We start from the raw sequence: 19,816 nt of genomic DNA, 5'->3' as shown, positions 1-19,816 counted from the left end.
TTTCTCTCCTCTCTATTTTGATGTATCTCACTTTTTGTTTAGTGCCTCTCCCGACAGCTGATAACTACGATCAGGTACTTGCCACGTGGTTTGGTGCAGCTGTGTGTTTGCGCACTACTTGGAAGCAGAGAACATTCGGACACAACTGTTGCCTGGCACTGTCTTGTGCCTGCTCCTTCATTTTTCTTTCATCTTCACTTGGTCAAAATCCTGGAACTCCCTCCCTATCAGCACTGTGGGAGTACCTTCACTGCAGGTTTGCAGCGGTTCAAGAAGGCGGCTCACCATCACTTTCTCAGGAGCAATTAGGGATGGGCAATAAATGCTGGCCTTGCCAATGACATCCACATCCCAAGAATGGATAGTCAAAAAAAGGACATGTTGAGAGTCTTTTAAAAAGACATTGCATTCTTTTGTTTCTGCTGAAATTCCTCTTTGCTTTTCTGATGCTACTCACTCTTGCTGGGTACAGATGTAGAGGTACCAGCGATTCTCAGGTACCTTAGGCAACTGCTCATTTTCATGTGTGCACCTCGAAAGCTAGTGTTGACACATTATTTGGCACTGAGCTAAATTGTAGCTCTTCCATTGCTGCAATCAGCTAGCTCTGCACAAGCTGGGGCTTGAACATGGAAGCTTCCTGGTCTGTACAGCACCATACCAGACAGTACATTCACTTACTGAGTTATGAGGAGAGCTCCTGATGGTGCATTGTGTACGTTTAGTGAATAATCCAAATATAAACATTGATCAGAAACCTTTAACTTCCAAACAGAAGCAGAAAATTCAGACGCAACAAGCATACTCAGGACTAGTCACAGATTAAAAGCAGATTTACATTGGAGGAACCTCTTCAAGTTCAAACAGCTGAACACTTGGCTCCAGCAAGAACCTTCAGGAATACTTGAGCCGTCTACCACTCAGCTGGAGCAGTTTGATCCATTCTCAGGTCAGCAACAGAAGGAAGATTTCTGCTATTTGAGTTTACAATTTTGCTACAAATAGTGGAAACCAAAATCTTTCCTCACATGGAGCGCCATCTTGAAATGACACGTTTGGAGTCAGAGAGAGAGAGAAAAACACCACTCGTGTTTGTCTGCCTTAAACCACGCTCCCTGCCAACTGGTCAATGGCACTGCCTGCCAGTATGTGGGTCTTCTGCACTTTGGTTCCACAATCATGTAGCAAGCGGGGGGCGGGGGCGGTGGGAGAGGACTCTCAATGCTAAAGAGAGGAAGCGAGTTTTTAGGATTCACCTGGGATTTGGCAATTCCTTGCTCTTACCCTGATCACACGGTGACGTCGGTGCTGATTTGGATCGGTCTTCCTCAGATGGTGCTGCTCCTGGGATTGATTGTTGTGGGTCAGGACCTGTGTTCAACTGAACCAAAAAAATAGTACATATAAACATAAAAAGAACCAGAATAAACATTCTGCTTACACCATGTTAGAGCACAGGTGCACTTGTATTTGATAAGAAGGTACATTAGATTTGCATTATTTTATACGCAATGACATTTGTGTTCCATATTTAACCAATTACTTTGTCTTGTTCAAAATCTATATTCATAACTAGAGTAGGCTGACCACACAGTCTTTTCGTCACAGAATAAAGCACTTCTTCATCTCCACATTGCTGCTTAATTTCTGAATGCTTAAAAGCCATACATAAATTTGCATATTTTGCATACCTGGTATAAAATGTCCTGAAATGAAGAATGCTGCATATTTGTGCATTTCATTTGTATCCTATTTTAACAGAGATGCGAACAAAATAGTTGGCCAACCCACTTAAAGTAAATGGTTCTGCTGGCACAAATGTCAGCCAGCTTGCCTTGCAAGCAATGGCCTGAAGGTAAGTCTCAGAACAGGTTTTGTGGCAGGGTTGAGAGGGTGGAGGCGAGCACCAATACTGTGCAGTCGGAGAGCATTTCTGCTCCTCCTGGCTTCAGGGCATCACTTTTGGAATTTAAAAACAAACAACCTTTTGTTGTTGTCCGCTGCTGGCCCCGCTCATTGCAGAACAATTTCTGTAACAGGGCCAAAAAAAGACATTAGACCTCTCATTTATTTATGCAAGGAACCTAACACCTGTTTTAGATGTCAGGAACCCCTGAAAAATGGCCCAACCCAACATTGGTCCCTGAAATTGGGCCTTGTTACGTCTGTAAAACAGGCACAACTTCGATCCAAAGGGCATGACATTCCAGGAACCCCGTCTGCCAGAGGGCAGAACAAACTAACAGCCACCGATACTCAAATAATGAGGATGGGATTATTTGCATCCTTGGACTGGATGGCCCATGTCTGTCAGGGCACATCGGTCGTTCCTATCCTGATATAGGCTTGGAAAATCACAGCAGCACCCTGCCACTTTGAGGGAAGAAGAGAAGCCCAGGAAGGGCCCAATGAACAAATGGAGCTTTCAGGTCTTGTGCTTAAGATAACTGATCACCTCTGAGAACGATAGCCTTTGACTGTTGAGGGTTTGAGACCTTTCCTGGTGCCTCAATGGGATGCTTGCGAGTTCTCAGTTGGTGAGTGAAAATTTCCAGCATAGCCTAAGAATTCCTCCAGACACATCCCTTCGATGTGGGGGGAATAATCAGAGGATGCGCTGAAGCTCTCTCCCCACTGGAAAATGGTTCTCTGTAAAATATGGGATTAACCGGGTTTCTGCCCTGGCCCTGATTGGAGTTACAAGCCCAAGTTTTAACAGGATTAACTCAGAAAGAATCTCTCCTGAAGATTCAGGCCCTGACTCCTATCCGAACCCGGCAGAAATCACTGCCTGCCTGGCCGGAAACAGAAATTTAGGTGGCAGGAAGCCGCAGCCAGGGACTTGCGGGAATGGTCCACGGCAGGGGGGGAGAAGGGGGGGATGAGGGAAATTAAGTCACCACTGATTGTCTTCTTTGAACACTGCCTACCCAAAACAAAATAGTTAATTCAAGGCAATCTGGCCCGACACTGATGATTCATACATTGCTTCAAAATCATGCTTTGCCAACATTAAGAAAGATTTATCTGAACTTACTTGATGTGTAAACGGTTTAACTCAGATCAGTTTTTACACAGGCCTAGTAGGTGACTGAGTACTAAACTCCCAGCTCTACCTGACTACCTTCAGCTATGATACAGCTGGTCTCGGAGATGTCTTTAAGTGGAAACAAGGCTTTCTGTATCAGAAGGCAGTGGGGAAAGAAGGTAACAGCTGGCCGGTCCACCTAACACTCAACTTGGGTTTTCTTAATTCAGAACTCTCTCTTTCCCTCCACACACACCCACTTTCACCACCAGTAGCTCAATCATGGAACTGCATTCACAGTAGCTGTGGTGATGCAGATAATACAGACTGACCTGAACCAAGTTGAAGGATGTGTGTTTGGGCTGAGAAATGGCTCAAAAGGAAGAGAGATGGCGGGGGGTGGGGGGAGAGAGAGAAAACCATAAATAGAAAAGAACATTTCAAAGGTGTTTGGATTCTGTATCCACAGTGTACGCAAATACAGTGATGAAAGGAATCTTCTCACGTGCATCAATTCTGCTCGAGTGTTTATGTTTCTGGCCTGTAATTTCTTCCTGTTGTCAAACCTCCAGCTGATCTACAATGCCATCTCCCGATGTAAGAGTAGATGAGCTCTTAATAATGCACAAGATGCTGGCTGATGCACAATATAAAAATATCACAGAAAATGAAGGTCCATCCATGGGGTCGCTTGTACTGAAGAATAATCTACTTTGTTATCATATTCAGGATACCAATAATTGCTGAACTCAGAGACCACACACTGGGAGACAGCACTGAGGAGGAAGGGGAAGAACTGGGTATCTGCCAAGAAGGCACAAAGAATGATTTTGTTTTGGGACGTTTGCTATGATAATGTTGAAGATGTTGTGTAAATGAAGTGCTGATTTCACTTGTGAAATTATGAAATGCAGGCATGAGCTTCACAGTCGCATGAGACCGTGAGAAGATTTGGGGGCCGAACTTGGTGAAGGTCAAGTGCCGCCCAAAAGCCCGCCTAGAGACCGGGCGGCACTTTGGCCGGGAAATTGATGAAAAATAATTTAAAAGTTGGGCCGCCGTCAAACTGGGCGGGAGCTCCCAATCTCAGCGGCAAAGGCTCTTGCCACCGAGGATGGAGTCGGGTCCACGGAGGGTCGAAGACGTTCAATAAAAATGATTGAAAAAAAAAATTACCTGGTAAGTACGTTCAAAAATGTATTGAAAAGTTCACTAACCTTTTTTTTTCCAGTTTTTTAAACTTACCTTGGGGGTTAGAGCAGCCTCCTCGCGGCGGTCCTTCCCCCTGCTAGTGCCTACTCCCCCCCGCACCAATCTGGCATCTCAGTGGGCGGGAGGCCACTTGTGCCACTTGGTCACCCGCTGACATCAGCGGGCGGTTCTTGCCGGTTCTCCCCTCCCGCCCGCTCTAGCCCAAGTGCAAACTAGTACTGGGCGCAACACAGAGAGGAATGTCGGTGGATCTCGACAGCAATCGACAGCAGGGGGCGGTAAGGCCATGAATTTCGGCCCCATAAATAACTCTGCTTCTCATTAGATACGTGTGAACCTCTATCTCGGGATGTGGCCTAACAGCTTCTACTCAGTAACAGTTATAAAATCCTACCCTTGCTTCACTTCCATCATTTATGATTGATCGCATAACCCTCAGCAGAAATGCAGATGCCTTTTTAAGAAATAATAGTTAATATTAATTCATATATCATACAAAGTGCTGTGTCAGCTGTGGCTCATTGGGTAGTGTAATGTATTTGCTTCATGGGTTCTTTGCTTAAGAATTCATGGCAACACATTGCTATTAAGAACTAGTTGGTTTATTAACAAAAGTTTAACAATCACACTATACATTACCAATTAATCTACTTGTAGCACCCTTGCCTCTGAGTCAGAAGGTTGTGGGTTCAAGTCCCACTCCAGGGACTTGACCACCAAACATCTAGGCTGACACTCCAGTGCAGTGCTGAGGGAGCAGTGCACTTTTGGAGGTGCCGTCTTTCGGATGAGACGTTAAACCGAAGTCCCGTCTGCTCTCTCAAGTGGAAGTTAAAGATCCCATGACACTATTTTGAAGAAGAGAATGGAAGTTATCCCCGGTGTCCTGGTCAATATTTATCCCTCAATCAACATAACAAAAACAGATGATCTGGTCATCATCACATTGCTATTTGTGGGAGCTTGCTGTGCGCAAAGTGGCTGCCGCGTTTCCTACATTACAACAGTGACTACACTCCAACAGTACTTCATTGGCTGTAAAGTGCTTTGAACGTTCGGTGGGCATGAAAGGTGCTATATAAATGCAAGTCTTTGGGCTAGACTTTCTATCGGGATCGTCCGGTTACCGTCCAGTTACCGGCCATTTAACCGCTAAGATTGAGTTTAACACCCATATTTGATTATGATTTGAGTGTTTGTTTTCATCTATTTAAGTGAAGGTAGAAGCAAAGACAATTGACCTTCATTCAAAAGGCTGAAAGATTGGCAGAAATAGACCAAAAAAAAAACAGGACAAGGAGCAGAGCTGAATGGATTAGGGAGCTCCAAAATACATTCTGCCTCAAGGCCATGGGAAAATAGCAATCATACGAGACAACAGGAAAAAATTATTTAAAGCTGTGGCTTTCAACTCAGTTAACTCCTTGTGTACTAGAAAGACAGAATTAATGCCATACAACTACCCCTACCCCCATTATATTTGCCGTGTTGCCACTGGTACAGCCCCAATTTTAGTGGCCAGGCTCACTATAAGCTGCTGCTATCTCTTTTGTTAATTGTTTACGGGATGTGGTGGTCACCGACAAGGCCAGCATTTATTTTCTATGGAGGTGCTGAGGCCTGCTTAAAGTGGTGCTCTGTGCTGGTGTTTTCTGTAGTGGCAGCACTTTGCCACCTTTTTGGGTTGTGGTTGCCTGTGCCTGTGCCGTACCGGTCCATCCAGGCACAATTACCAGAATACAACTGTAAATAACAACTTTGAAACAACTACATGAAAGTAAGCTTCCACATCTACAGTGGTTTGTCTTTTGTTCCAGTCCTGTGACATTCACCCCTCCATATAAAGGACACACTGTCTAACACACCAGCAGTCTCGCGCTACATTGTGAAACAGCTTCTCAAAGTGCTTCTGGAATTATGAGAGCAATATTCCATCGATCACCTCCATCAGCCCAATTTCAGAAAAAAGAAGAGCACATCCATGAGAGCTTTCTTAATGGTTCTGTCCAGGTATGATCAGAAGTCCAAATTTTAAGTGTTCCTCCCCCGCCCCCCCACTACATACCGCCCCATCCCCACCTGGCAGAAAGCGGGGGGGGGGGAAGGGAGGAACGGACGACAGTTACAATAGAGTGGGTGATTTACCCCCTCCGTTCCCATTCCGATCTGACTGCAATTTTAAATTGCAGGCGGTAAGGATAGTCGCCCCAAGCGGCAGGGTCCTCATTAAATATGCAGATTGGATCCCGATGACATCAGCTATTTTAAGTGGGGGAGCAGTGATGGTCTCCCTGCCAGGCAAGCCTGCTGGGAACGGATGGCGGGCCAGAAATGGCCCAGGCAGATAAGTATTTTTTCAATTAAGTTTCCTTGGGACTCTCTTTCCCCAATATTCCACCCTGCCCACCCCACCCCCAACTCACTACCACTTACCTGACTGCCGTTAACCATGCCCATGGGTCCCTGGCAGCGGCCTTCTGCCGCCCGAATATTTGCTTCTGCCCGCCGGCCAGGCATCTCTGCCAGGTGCGGGTGGGAGTCGGAGCCTGGATATGGAAATAAGGCCCGGGAAATCTCTGCGGGCCTTGACAGGCGAGCTTGTTACTCGTCCACGCTCCTCGCTCAGAACGATACAGTCCCATGATAAAATTGGGGCCAAAGTGGCAGTAGCACAATCTTCAGTCTTGTTTGAACAGTGTAGCTGTGAACATGGGGCTTGCCTGTATCACTGCAGAAGCTGCTTTGACACAAGTGAAACTGTACAGTGAAGACAGCTGCAGACCATCCAGTTCACTATTACCATTAATGAAAAGACTTTACATATCCAGCTGATAATGTGATGTAGAATGGTGACTCAGAGCCCCATATTATTGAGTGCAGAGGCTTGTCGTCTATTCCACCTTTGATGCCCACTGAACATATCTACAGGGCCAGACACCCTGCGGAGGTGGGGGTGAGGGGGGGGAGATTTTATCCCAATAAACGGGTGGGTTTAACGCCAACCCGCCCACTTTCGGTTTTAACAAAGGAGGGACGGGCAGCCAACCCAGTCCCAGGAGGTGGGTTCCCATTTAAATATTATAATGAGAGGGGGCGTGCCTCATGGTGATCCACCATTTCAAATTTGACTGTGGGCAGGTGGGTTCCCTGAGGCAGGAAACCCGAGGTGAAGCCAGGATTGCTGGATCCAGATGAGTGGCTTTCCACTTACCTGCTGGATCCAGCACCCCTGCCTAACCCAATCCCCTCAATCAAATACCCCCCAACCCTAAGGATCTCCCCCCCTCCCCATGGCCTCTGACCACTCCCCCCATGAGGCCTCCAATCTCTCCCCAACCTCCCCACCGAGGCCTCCGATCTCCGCCCACCCTAAGGCCTCCGATGCCTCCCTCTGGCTCCTGATAGCCTTCCCGGCCTTCCCCCTCCGGCCCCGATCCTCCCCTGGTCCCTGATCCTCCCCGATCCACCTCCGGTCCCTTATCCTCCTCCGGCCTCTGAACATGCACTTCGCCACCCCTCCATCCCCCTCCTCTTTAAGACCTGGTGCCACAGACCTACCCGACTGACAGCCAGCCAGCCTCTCCATCTGGTTGTGGGCAGGAAACAGAGCTTTAAAATGGTAACACGCCCTGCCGTTAAGTTCGGCAAGGCCTGCTATAAGGCCCTCTTCTTCTAATGCGGGCACACTTCATTGCTGCACCTGTTTTGCTTGGCCTTCATAAATCAGTCCTTGTTTTTCTCCAATTGAAATGCTCGCACAGACTGAGGTAAATTTTTACTCTGTATGGCTCCATTACACAATTATTTTATGATAGAACGCAGCGATGCAAAAGTGAGTGTAAGTCCAGATTAAAAACCTGATCTGACTCTGGAATGAGGCAATATGAGACTCCTCGGCGAGATCTTCTCTTCACCACTTGGGTTTGTCGTCACATCGACAGTCGCTCCAGTATAATTTCCTGTGAGCTTTAAAAAGTGCCAATGGATCTGGGCTCATTCATATTCATTTGGAGGAGAGCCACGCGATTGATAACTAGTTAAATGCTCTTCAGGTCCCAGGAAAGGGAGCTGAGGCCATTTACTTTGGAGAAGTGTAGACTTTTTAGGTGCAGATTTTTTAAAATAATGAAATGATTGGATTCTTTCCATGTCAATAGCCTATTTGAGCTAAATAGGTTAGATAGGACCAGGGACAAGCTACAAAAGCATAAAACTAGTTTAGATTCTAGGAGGTATTTATTTTTGCAGAGCTGTCGATCCCTGAAATAGGTTGCCGGCAGATGAAGAGAGTGCATATTTGCTCTAAGCATTCAAAATGGAGCTATACAAGTTCCAGAGAGTGGTCAACATGTATACACCAAGAAGGGTCGGTGGGTTCTCCGGGATTGTGTCACCCTGTGCTATCTATGTTAATAGGACGCTGATTTACATGGGAAAGAGGCCTAATGCTTAGTTCAGGTAGGTGCCTCCTCCGGCCAACATTCAGCCTTTGTAAAAATCACAGTAAGCCATCTGGCTTAATGGGGCGGTAAGGCTACCAGCACCATTTTTAAGTCCTTACCATACTGCTAACTCCGATTTTCCCCTGTGAACATCAGCTTCGTGCTTACAGCAAATCTCGCAGCCCTGCCAGTTTAATCAGTGGATCTTAAGTTGCAATTAAATTGGGTACTTAACTTGTTTATTGACCAGGGAAACAATTATGGTCCAGGGACTTCTTTTGCACTTGGCTTAATAGAGCAAGTGATGAATGGGGTACAGCAGTTGGCCATATGCAGCAAGACATGGTTGGCACAATGGCATAACACTGGAGCACCAACACACAGCAACATGGAGCACTGAGATTGGAGTGGATGTGTGCCAAGACCCACTTATAGATCCCAAAGTCAGTCCATTGCTGTGGTGCGGGTATTCCCTCACAGTGTGGATTGGGGAAGCAGGGAGTGGGAGGGGGAAGTGGCCACCAGGCTACTCTCTCACACTGTCTAATGGCTGGATAAGAGGAGCACTGCTTGAAATCCAGGAACAGATCTGCCCCCCACCCCCGTGTAACCTCTCAGCCCCGGGTGATGAGTCCTGCAGAGACCAGGAAAATGAGAGAATATTTGTCATTTTAGTAAATTCTATAAGGTTTATAAAAAAGGACTCCTATTCTGAGATACGTTAAAATCATGAATAATGTCAGCGCTGGATGGGTCAAATAGCCCCTTCTTATTCCTATATCACATTCCTGTTTAGTGAGGAGATTCAGCAGAGATAAGCTGACTGCAGTGAGTGGAACTGACAACTCCATTTAATGTTTAATTCTTTTACCTCAGTTTGTACTGAGGTGAAAACAGAAGATTAAGAATGCAAAGACTAAGAACCACACCCCCCAAAAATATGATGATGGATTCTCATGTGAAGCAAAATCAAAAAGGAACCATTTGTACCTTACATTTAACCAGCATTCAGAAATGAAAGATAATTGTACGTGCAACACTTTTGTCGAGGCCTTATATTAAGAAAGAACAATTTTAAACAGACAATTCTTGCTGTTCATAGTTTTCTTCTCTCCTCTCCTGAACGTGCTGGCTTTTGGTGGGGTACAATTCCACAGGTGCAGTCCATATATCAGCATCTTACCATTCTTCAAGTGAGCCTAGACAGTGAGCATCAGCAGGCTATTTGATCATTGGGGGTATGTCGGTTAAGAGCCAATTCTGTCCTTACCTCATGTCCTCAAACACACACACACACTTACCAGTAGGAGTCACTGTAAAGTGATCCAAAGTCAGAACCCTGGGTGATCTTTCCCCAGTAAATCCCGGGTGCTGGGGACAACCTCAATGCTACTATTACGACCCCAGATGAAATCAGCCAAGTCAGCACAGATCAGGGATCAAATCTGTAAATTTCCTGGTCTGCATGGCTCTGTTCTGCACTCCATTGTATTTTTTAACATTTGAGCTAGAAAAGCCAGCATGGATTTATTAAAGGCAAATTGTATTTAACCAACGTGATCAAGTTTTTTTGATGAGATAACAGAGAGAGTTGATGAGGGCAAAGCAGTTGATGTGGTGTATATGGCTTTTCAAAAGGTGTGTGACAAAGTGCCACATAATAAGCTTGCCAGCAAAGTTGAAGGCCACAGAATAAAAGGGACAGTGGCAGCATGGATGTGAAATTGGCTAAGTGACAGGAAGCAGAGTAGTGGTTGTTTTTCAGACTGGAAGAGGGTATACAGGGGTCGGTTCTAGGACCACTGCTTTTCTTGATATATAATAATGGCTTGGATATGGGTGTACAGAGCACTATTTCAAAATTTGCAGATGACACAAAACTTTGAAGTATGATGAACAGTGAGGAGGATAGTGAAAGACTTCAAGAAGACACAGATAGGCTGGTGGAATGTGCAGACACGTGGCAGATGAAATTTAACACAGAAAAGTGCAATGTGATACATTTTGATAGAAAGAATGAAGAGAAGAAATATAAACTAAAGGGTACAATCCTAAAGGGGTGCATGAACAGAGAGACCTTGGGATATATGTGCACAAATCGTTGAAGGTGGCAGGGCAGGTTGAGAAAGCGGTTAAACAAGCTTATGGGATCCTGGACTTCACGAATAGATGTATAGAGTACAAAACGTGGAAATTATGATGAACCTGTATAAAACACTGGTTCGGCCTTGAGTATTGTGTCCAATTCTGGGCACTGCACTTTAGGAAGGATGTGAAGGCCTTAAAGAGGGTGCAGAAAAGATTTACAAGAATGGTTCCAGGGATGAGGGACTTCAGTTACATGGATAGATTGGAGAAGCTGGGGTTGTTCTCCTTAGAGCAGAGAAGGTTGAGAGGGGATTTGATAGAGGTGTTCAAAATCATGAGGAGTCTGGACGGAGTAGATAGAGAGAAACTGTTCCCATTGGCAGAAGGGTCGAGAACCAGAGGACACAGATTTAAGTTGATTGGCAAAAGAACCAAAGGCGACATCAGGAAAAACTTTTTTACGCAGCGAGTGGTTAGGATCTGGAATGCACTGCCTGAGAGAGTGGTGGAGGCAGACTCAATTGTGACTTTCAAAAGGAAGTTGGATAAATACCTGGAAAGGAATTTGCATGGCTACAGAGAAAGGGTGGGAGAGTGGGACTAGCTGAAGTGCTCTTGCAGAGAGTCGGCACGGGCTCGACGGGTCGAATAGCCTTCTTCGGTGCAGTAATCATCTCCGATTCTATGAGCGGTTGAAAGCTATCAGGGAGATCTGCACAAAGCATTTTAGAGAGAGGGCAAATATGTGTGTGCAGACAGCTCTGTCTTGGAAAGGAAGCCATAACCAGTGTGCATCATATCACTTGGGGTTTTGGTGTTTCGGAGTATCTGATCTCAGTCATGCTGTTGGAGGCAGAGTAGTGTAGTGTGAGAGCATGTTACACCTCATTCAGTCACACATTCAGCTGCTCATTCTCACATTTAATACTCTACCTTTTTCTTCCTTTGTCCACTGTTTGTGATCTTATCTGGCGTGACACCGAGATCTGCGAGCACTTTAGCTATCCCTCTAGCATCGACTCCGCAGTTTGGTGCCACATTGGTCTCACAGCGTCTGTGCACATTCATCTTGCATACTATATAAAGGGATGGGAACATTTCATTAGTAAACAGGAGATTCATCTGTCTTTGAAGCAACAATTTTGTTTTAAAACTAAAAGGGAAACAGGAAAAAAGCTAAAATAGAATTTACATTTTTGAAGATTAAACCCATCATTTTGACAGCAGAGACAGTACAATATTTATGAAGCAAAAAATGAAGTGAAACGGTTATCAATGAGCACCCCTTCCCCAAGAAAGAAGAAGCCAAGTCAATGGAATATATTACATCATTTCATTGTTGGCTTCCTTTCCATTTCATCTTATTGTTCTCATCCCTGCAGGTCTCAGGCCAAGGGAGCCACAACAAGAAGGTGAAGGTTATTGCACCCTGAACCCTATTCATCAGAAATATATGAAAAATGACAATAAGAAAATGTTTGTTCTGTCCAAATAAATCTTCATAAAAGTAAACTATTTAATGTAAAATAAAATTCCAGAAAATGTAATGTCAATGATGTAAACCATCGGCAGATAGGTTTGTGATCAGCACGGTAATCTGAGTTGTTGCTGCTCAGAGAGTTTTCTGACCTCTTCTTCCCCTTCTCCAAATTAAAGTGCGTGCAGACAAAGAGAAAAACTGCTGTTACTTTCTGTACTAAATCTCAATCTAAAAATCTGTCTAAATTTGACTGGAAACTGCATTTTAAAAGAGCTTGGGAAAATAAATGGACTCCGAACTGGAACTTCTTAAATTGATTCCCAGGATTACAAAAGAAATATTGAGACAGTCAGAATATGTGGCCAATGCCAAATCAAACAAAACACAGCTAAAAGCTTTCTGCTCCTAAACAGCTTCTACTAACAATATTTTAACAACTGTTTGCCATTTCTGACTTTGATTAAAGAAGTTAGAATCTGCATAAGAACATAAGAAATAGGAGCAGGAGTAGGCCATTTGGCCCCTCGAGCCTGCTCCGCCATTCAATAAGATCATGGCTGATCTGATCATGGCCTTAACTCCACTTCCCCACCCGCTCCCCATAACCCCTGACTCCCTTATCATTCAAAAATCTGTCTATCTCCACCTTATATATATTCAATGACCCAGCCTCCACAGCTCTCTGGGGTAGAAAATTCCAAAGATTCACGACCCTCTGACAGAAGAATTTCCTCCTCATTTCTGTTTTAAATGGGCGACCCCTAATTCTGAAACTATGCCCCCTAGTTCTAGATTCACCCATGAGGGGAAACATCCTCTCTGCATCTACCCTGTCAAGCCCACTCAGAATCTTATATGTTTCAATAAGATCATCTCTCATTCTTCTAAACACCAATGGGTACAGGTCCAACCTGCTCAACCTTTCTTCATATGACAACCCCTTCATCTCAGGAATCAACCTAGTGAACCTTCTCTGAACTGCCTCTAATGCAAGTATATCCTTCCTTAAATAAGGAGGCCAAAACTGTATGCAGTACTCCAGGTGTGGTTTTACCAACGCCCTGTACAGTTGGAGCAGGGCTTCCCTACTTTTATACTCCATCCCCTTTGCAGTAAAGGCCAACATTCCATTTGCCTTCCTGATTACATGCTGTACCTGCATGCTAACTTTTTGTGTTTCATGCACAGTACTACAGCAGTTTGTAATCGCTCCCCATTTAAATAATAATTTTCTTTGTTATTTTTCCTACCAAAATGGATAACCTCACATTTTCCCACATTATACTCCATCTGCCAAATTTTTGCTCACTCACTGAGCCTATTTATATCCCATTGTAAATTCTTTGCATCATCCTCACAACTTGCTTTCCCACCTATCTTTGTATCATCAGCAAATTTGGCTATGTTACACTCAGTCCCTTCATCCAAGTCTTTAATTTAAATTGTAAATAGTTGAGGCCCCAGCACTGATCCCTGTGGCACCCCACTAGTTATAGTTTGCCAACCTGAAAATGGCCCATTTATACCGACTCTCTGTTTTCTGTTCGTTAGCCAATCCTCTATCCATGCAAATATATTACCCCCAACCCCTTGAGCTCTTATCTTGTGCAGTAACCTTTCATGTGGCACCTTATCGAATGCTTTCTGGAAATCCAAATATACGACATCAACTGGTTCCCCTTTATCCATTCTGCTCGCTATATCCTCAAAGAACTCCAGCAGATTTGTCAAACATGATCGCCCTTTCATAAAACCATGTTAATTCTACTTGATTGCATTATGATTTTCTAAATATCCTGCTACTACTTCCTTAATGATGGACTCCAGCATTTTCCCAATGACAGATGTTAGGCTAACTGATCTATAGTTTCCTGCTTTTTGTCTCCCTCCTTTCTTAAATAGAGGTGTTATATTTGCAGTTTTTCAGTACGCTGGGACCTTTCCTGAATTCAGGGAATTTTGGTAAATTACAACCAATGCGTCCAGTATCTCTGCAGCCACTTCTTTTAAGATCCTAGGATGCATGCCATCAGTTTGAGGGGACTTATCCACCTTTAGTCCCATTAGTTTGCCTAGTACTTTATCTCTAGTGGTAGTGATTGTTTTAAGTTTCCTCCGGCAATAGCTCCTTGATCATCAAGTACTGGGATGTTTTTAGTATCCTCTACCGTGAAGACCGATACAAAATATTTGTTCACAGTCTCTGCCATTTCCCTGTTTCCCATTATTAATTCCCCAGTCCCATCCTATAAGCGACCAACGTTTACTTTAGCTACTCGTTTCCTTTTTATATACCTGTAGAAGCTCTTACTGTCTGTTTTATATTTCTTGCTTGTTTACTCTCATATGCTATCTCCTCTGTCTTTATCATTTTTTTAGTTATCCTTTGCTGGTTTCTAAAAATTTCCCAATCCTCTGTCCTACCACTGTCCTTCGCAACGTTGTATTTTTTTTGTTTTCAATTTGATACCATCCTTTATTTCTTTAGTTAGTGAGGGATGATTCATCCTTCTCTTAAGAGTTTTTCTTTCTCACTGGGATATATCTTTGCTGAGAGTTATGAAATATCTCCTTAAATGTTTGTCACTGCATTTCTACAGTCTTACCCTGTAATATATTTTCCCAGTCCACTTTAACCAACTCTGCCTTCATACCTTTGTAATTACCTTCATTTAAGTTCAGGACACTAGTTTGAAACCAAGCTTTCTCACCCTCAAACTGAATCTGACATTCTACCATGTTATGATCGCTCTTCCAAACAAGATCATTAATTAATCTAGACTCGTGACACATTACCAGACCTAAAATCATTTGCTCCCTAGTTGGTTCCACAACGTATTGTTACAAGAAACCACCCCGCATACATTCTATGAAGTCTTCCTCAAGGTTATCATTGCCAATTTGATTTGTCGAATCAATATGAAGATTAAAATCGCCCATGATTATTGCTGTAGGTTTCTTACAAACCTTCATTATTTCTTGATTTATACTCTGTGTTGCAGTGTGGCTACTGTTTGGGGCATGTTGACCACTCCCACCAGTGACTTAGTTCCCTTATTACTTCTTATCTCCACCCAAACTGATTCTACATCTTGGTCTTCTGAGCCAGTATCATTTCTTACCACTGCAATGATCTCAACCTTTATTAACAGAGCAACCCCACCTCCTTTTCCTTTCTGCCTATCCTTACGAAATGGCAAATATCCCTGAATATTTAGTTCCCAAACTTGGTCACCTTGCTACCACATCCCTATAATGGCTATCAGATCATTCCCATATATTTCTATTTGTGTCGTCATCTCATCTATCTTGTTACGAATGCTGTGTGCATTCAAATAAAGAGCTTTTACTTTTGTCTCATGTGGATACGCTCTGTCCCTACTTGTCTCACTCTGGTTACCATTACCTCTATCATTACCCTACACTTTTGTCTCTCCTTTCCCTTTGACTTTTAAAATTTCCGCTCACTACATCCCTCCCTCGTACTATTTAGTTTAAAGCCCGATCTACAACCCCAGTTATTCGATTCAGCAGGACACTGGTCCCAGCCTGGTTCAAGTGAAGTCCGTCCCAATGGAACAGCTCTCTCCAATCCCAGTTCTGGAGCCAGTGTCCCATGAATCGAAACCCATTCCTCCCCCACCAATCTTTGAGCCGCGCGTTCATCTCTCTGATCCTATTTTCTTTACGCAAATTTGCTCGTGGCTCAGGTAGTAATCCAGAGATTATTATCCTTGTGGTTCTGCTTTTTAATTTACTCCCTAGCTGCTCATAATCCTGCAACAGAACCTCTTTCTTTGTCCTACCTATGTCATTGGTACCTACGTGGACCATGACAACTGGATCTTCCCCCTCCCACTCCAAGTTCCTCTCCAGCCTCGAGGAGATGTCCTTAACCCTGGCACCAGGCAGGCAACATAACCTTCGGGACTCATGCTCTCGGCTGCAGAGAACAGTATCTCCCTAACTATACTGTCCCCTACCACGACAACATTTATTTTTACTCCCCCCACTTGAATGGCCTCCTGTACCACGGTGCTGTGATCAGTTTGCTCATCCTCCCTGCAGTCCTTGCTCTCGTCCAGACCGGGAGCAAGAATCTCGTACCTTCCTGTCCCTGACCAAATTTGAGTTAATTAATCTAACTGGTGTGACTGCCTCCTGGAACATAGGGCCCAAGTTTCCACATGATTTGCGCCTGATTTTTAGGAGCAACTGGTGGAGAACGGACTATCTTAGAAATCGCAATTCTCCACATTTTTTTTTCTGCAGTTCTAGTCAAGTAGAACAGTTCTACTTTGGAACAGAATTTTTTCTTCAAAAGGGGGCGTGTCCGGCCACTGACGCCTGATTTCAAAGTTTCCACAGTGAAAACGTACTCCAAACTAACTTAGAATGGAGCAAGTGAAGATTTTTGTAGAACTGAAAAAACCTGTTCTACACATTAAAAAATCAGGCGCAGGTTACAAATTAGGCGTCCAGAACGAGGTGGGGGGGGGGGGGGGGGGAAGGGGGGGGAAGGGAAGTCATTAAATTCTACAATAAATCCTTATTTATACTTCTACAAATATTATACAAATAAATCCAACCTGAATAAACATTTATAAGCAAAGAAAAGATTAAATAAACCATCTTCCTACCTGTGTGAAAGTGCTTCAGCCAGCCTCACAAGTTCGTTCGTTCGTTCCCAACGTCAGGGGGGGAGGAGGAAGCCGTTCCCGATGGCGGGAGGGAGTGCGGGCCCGCCTGCCCGAACGCAGCGGGGGGAGGGGGGAGGAAGACGTTCCAGATGGCGGGAGGGAGGGAGTGCGGGCCCGCCCGCCCGCCCGAACACAGCGGGGGTGGGGGGGGGGAGGAAGCCGTTCCAGACGGCGGGCGGGAAGGAGACAGTGCGAAGGCTGCAAGTGCTGATGTGCTGATGGCAATGTGCTTTTATTAAAAAATGTTCAAAAATTAAACAGCTACAAAGAACTACAAAAATAGCTGAGTGCCAATGTTTCCTTCACACTGCGTGTGCGCGAACGCTCCAACGCGCACGCGCAGGGTTGCCGGCAGGAAAAAAACTAATTAAAAAGTACCCACCCCCTCCCACTTACAAAATCGGCGCGAGTGTAGGCTCCGCCCCCCTGGGCGCCACGCCAAACAGACATGGAGCTGCAGGGCTCTCCAGAATCGCAAGTTTTTTTTCCGGCGCTGTTTTAGGCATGAAAAACGGGCGCCCAGCTCGGAGGGGCGCGCGTTTTTTATCGTGTGGAAACTTGGGCCCTTAGTGTCCAGATAACTCTCCCCCTCCCTGATGTGTCGTAGTGTCCGCAGCTCGGACTTCAGCTCAACAACATGGAGCCGAAGTTCCTCGAGCTGCAGATACTTGCCGCAGATGTGGTCGCCGTGGACCTTAATGGTGTCCACCAGCTCCCACATGTAACAGCAGAAACACACCACCTGCCCTGCCATCTCTAATGTATTCAATTAGTTAAGATTTGAAGTTTTGAACGTTTAGTTTATAATCCCAGCTCTTAATTTAAACCAATGCCCAAGAAAAGAGAGAAAAACTGACCAACCCAGCAGCTAGTGAAATGTCACTTACCTATGTTTACTTTTCTAATTGATTTCAATCTTCCTACTCTTCTCCGAGTTCCCGCTCTTTCCAAATTCCCAAATAAACCACTCTGTTTAACTCCACTCCGTTTAAGACCTCTCTGTGCAGATCTGATTCGTGATCGCTGAAGACTGTTTTTTTCAATATTTGTTTGCGAACCAGAATGTTGCAAGGGGCAAGATTTTCTCTGTTCATTATTTCTAGTATGGAGAAAATGCCTCACTACAATAGTGAATGGTGAAAATCTTTCCACAACAGGTCTATTAAAAGTTAGGAAAGTTAGATGTCATTCTAAGAAGGTCCACTCCAAGACTAGAAAAAATCAAATCTAGGGTGACACTTCAGTGCAGTGTTGAGGAAGTATTGTACTCTCCGAGGTGCCAGCGTTTAGCCTTGTCTACCCTCCAGGTGTACCAAGTCCCGTTCACCCTTCACCCCTCTGCTTGCTGACCTACATTGGCTCCTGGTCCGAAAAAATCTTGATTAAAAAATTCTCATCCTGGTTTTCAAATCTCGCCATAGCCTTGTCCATCCCTATCTCTATAATGTCCTCCAGGCCTGCAACCCGACGAGATCTTTTGCGCTCCTCCAATTCTAGCCTCTTGTGCATTCCCGATTTTAATCGCTTCACCATTGGCAACCGTATCTTCATCTGTCTAGACCTTAAGCACTGGAAAACCTCTCTGCCTCTCTATTTTTCCTTTAAGCAGCTCCTTAAAGCCTACCTCTCTGACCAGCTGTTCTAATATCTCCTTATGTGGCTCAGTGTCAAATTGTGTTTGATAACGCTCGTGAAGCGTCTTGGGACATTTAATTATGTAAAAGGCGCTATATAAATGCAAGTTGTTGCTGTTGTTGACATAAAAGATCTCACGGCAATATTCAAATAAAAGCAGAGGAATTTTCTTGGTATCCTGGCCAACATATATTCCTCAACCAACAACATTAAAACAATCTGGTCATTTATCTCACTGCTGTTTCCCTCCATTACAACAGTGACTAAACTTCACCTGTGAAACACTTTGAGATGTGCTGAGGTCATGAAAGGTGCTGTATAAATGAAAATGTATTGTTGCCAGACTAGCCTTGCAGAAGATTGTGAGGGAACCAATAAAAGGACGCAACCTACTGCTCATCAACTAATAGATGCAAGTGCAAGTTTACTGGGGCCAGATCCATAGATAAGTGCCGTTATAGCACTGCACATGGGCCAGGAGTAGGAGTGCTGCCCCCAGCTCACCAAGCTCACCTGCTTTCTTCCCCGGGATCGGATCCCCCAATCTACTTATGGCCCTCCCCCACCCCCCCAATGTCTTCTCTGACCTTTCACGATGCACCGCTCCCACCCGACAGCCAGCCGGGAAACTGAGCCAGAAAATTTAGAAGAAGTCCCCCTGTTAAATTCAGCAGGGCCTCCAGGAAACCCTTGGGCTTGGTAACAGTTATAGGGCTTCCTCTTATTAGTGCTGAGGAATGGAAAACTTTTCATCTGGTGTCAGCAACAAGCATACCTGAGGGAGTTTTGCTACCTCTACTCTGTTCCAACAATATCTCTTAGCTTCAGCCTCAGAAGTGGACCATTTCTTTCCCTGCTCCTTTGTTATACAGGTACAACGTCCAAAATCTAGAATCCTCGGGACCGAATCTGTGCCGGTTTTTGAGTTTTTCCAGATTTCAGACAAGAAAATCAATCGTCTGAAATCCGGAAGCCTCGACCGAATCCGTGCCGGGTTTTGAGCAGTGGGGACCGAAATCCGCCAAAACCTGAAGTTCGGCACGGATTTGGACGAGGATTCCAGATTTCACATTTGATTTTCTTGTCTGAAATCCGGAATCCACGACTGAATCCGTGCCGGATTTTGGGTTTTGCCTCAAAAATGTCTGGTTTACGGACAATAATTTCGGACTCCGGACGACTCCATTAGCGATGCGCAAAATGTCCGATTTTCAGAGTTCCGGATTTGAGA

General features: G+C 44.7%; 1 protein-coding gene across 3 annotated transcripts in view; it reads right to left on the bottom strand.

Annotated features, from left to right (window-relative positions):
* The window catches only part of LOC139273052 (protein kinase C epsilon type), an 801,226-nt gene that overhangs the window by 280,734 nt on the left and 500,676 nt on the right, over positions 1-19,816 (bottom strand). For all 3 annotated transcript variants that reach the window (XM_070889353.1, XM_070889354.1, XM_070889356.1), the window contains 2 exons: positions 11,704-11,846; positions 1,285-1,381 (listed from right to left, as the gene is read on the bottom strand). In XM_070889353.1, coding sequence (XP_070745454.1) covers positions 1,285-1,381; positions 11,704-11,846 — 240 coding nt within the window. The remainder of the gene's footprint in view (positions 1-1,284; positions 1,382-11,703; positions 11,847-19,816) is intronic.

The sequence above is a fragment of the Pristiophorus japonicus genome, chromosome 9 (genome assembly GCF_044704955.1).
Source record: "Pristiophorus japonicus isolate sPriJap1 chromosome 9, sPriJap1.hap1, whole genome shotgun sequence".
NCBI lineage: Eukaryota > Metazoa > Chordata > Chondrichthyes > Pristiophoridae > Pristiophorus > Pristiophorus japonicus.
The sequence above is the reverse complement of the archived record's forward strand: the minus strand, read 5'-3'. Positions and strand labels throughout refer to the sequence as shown.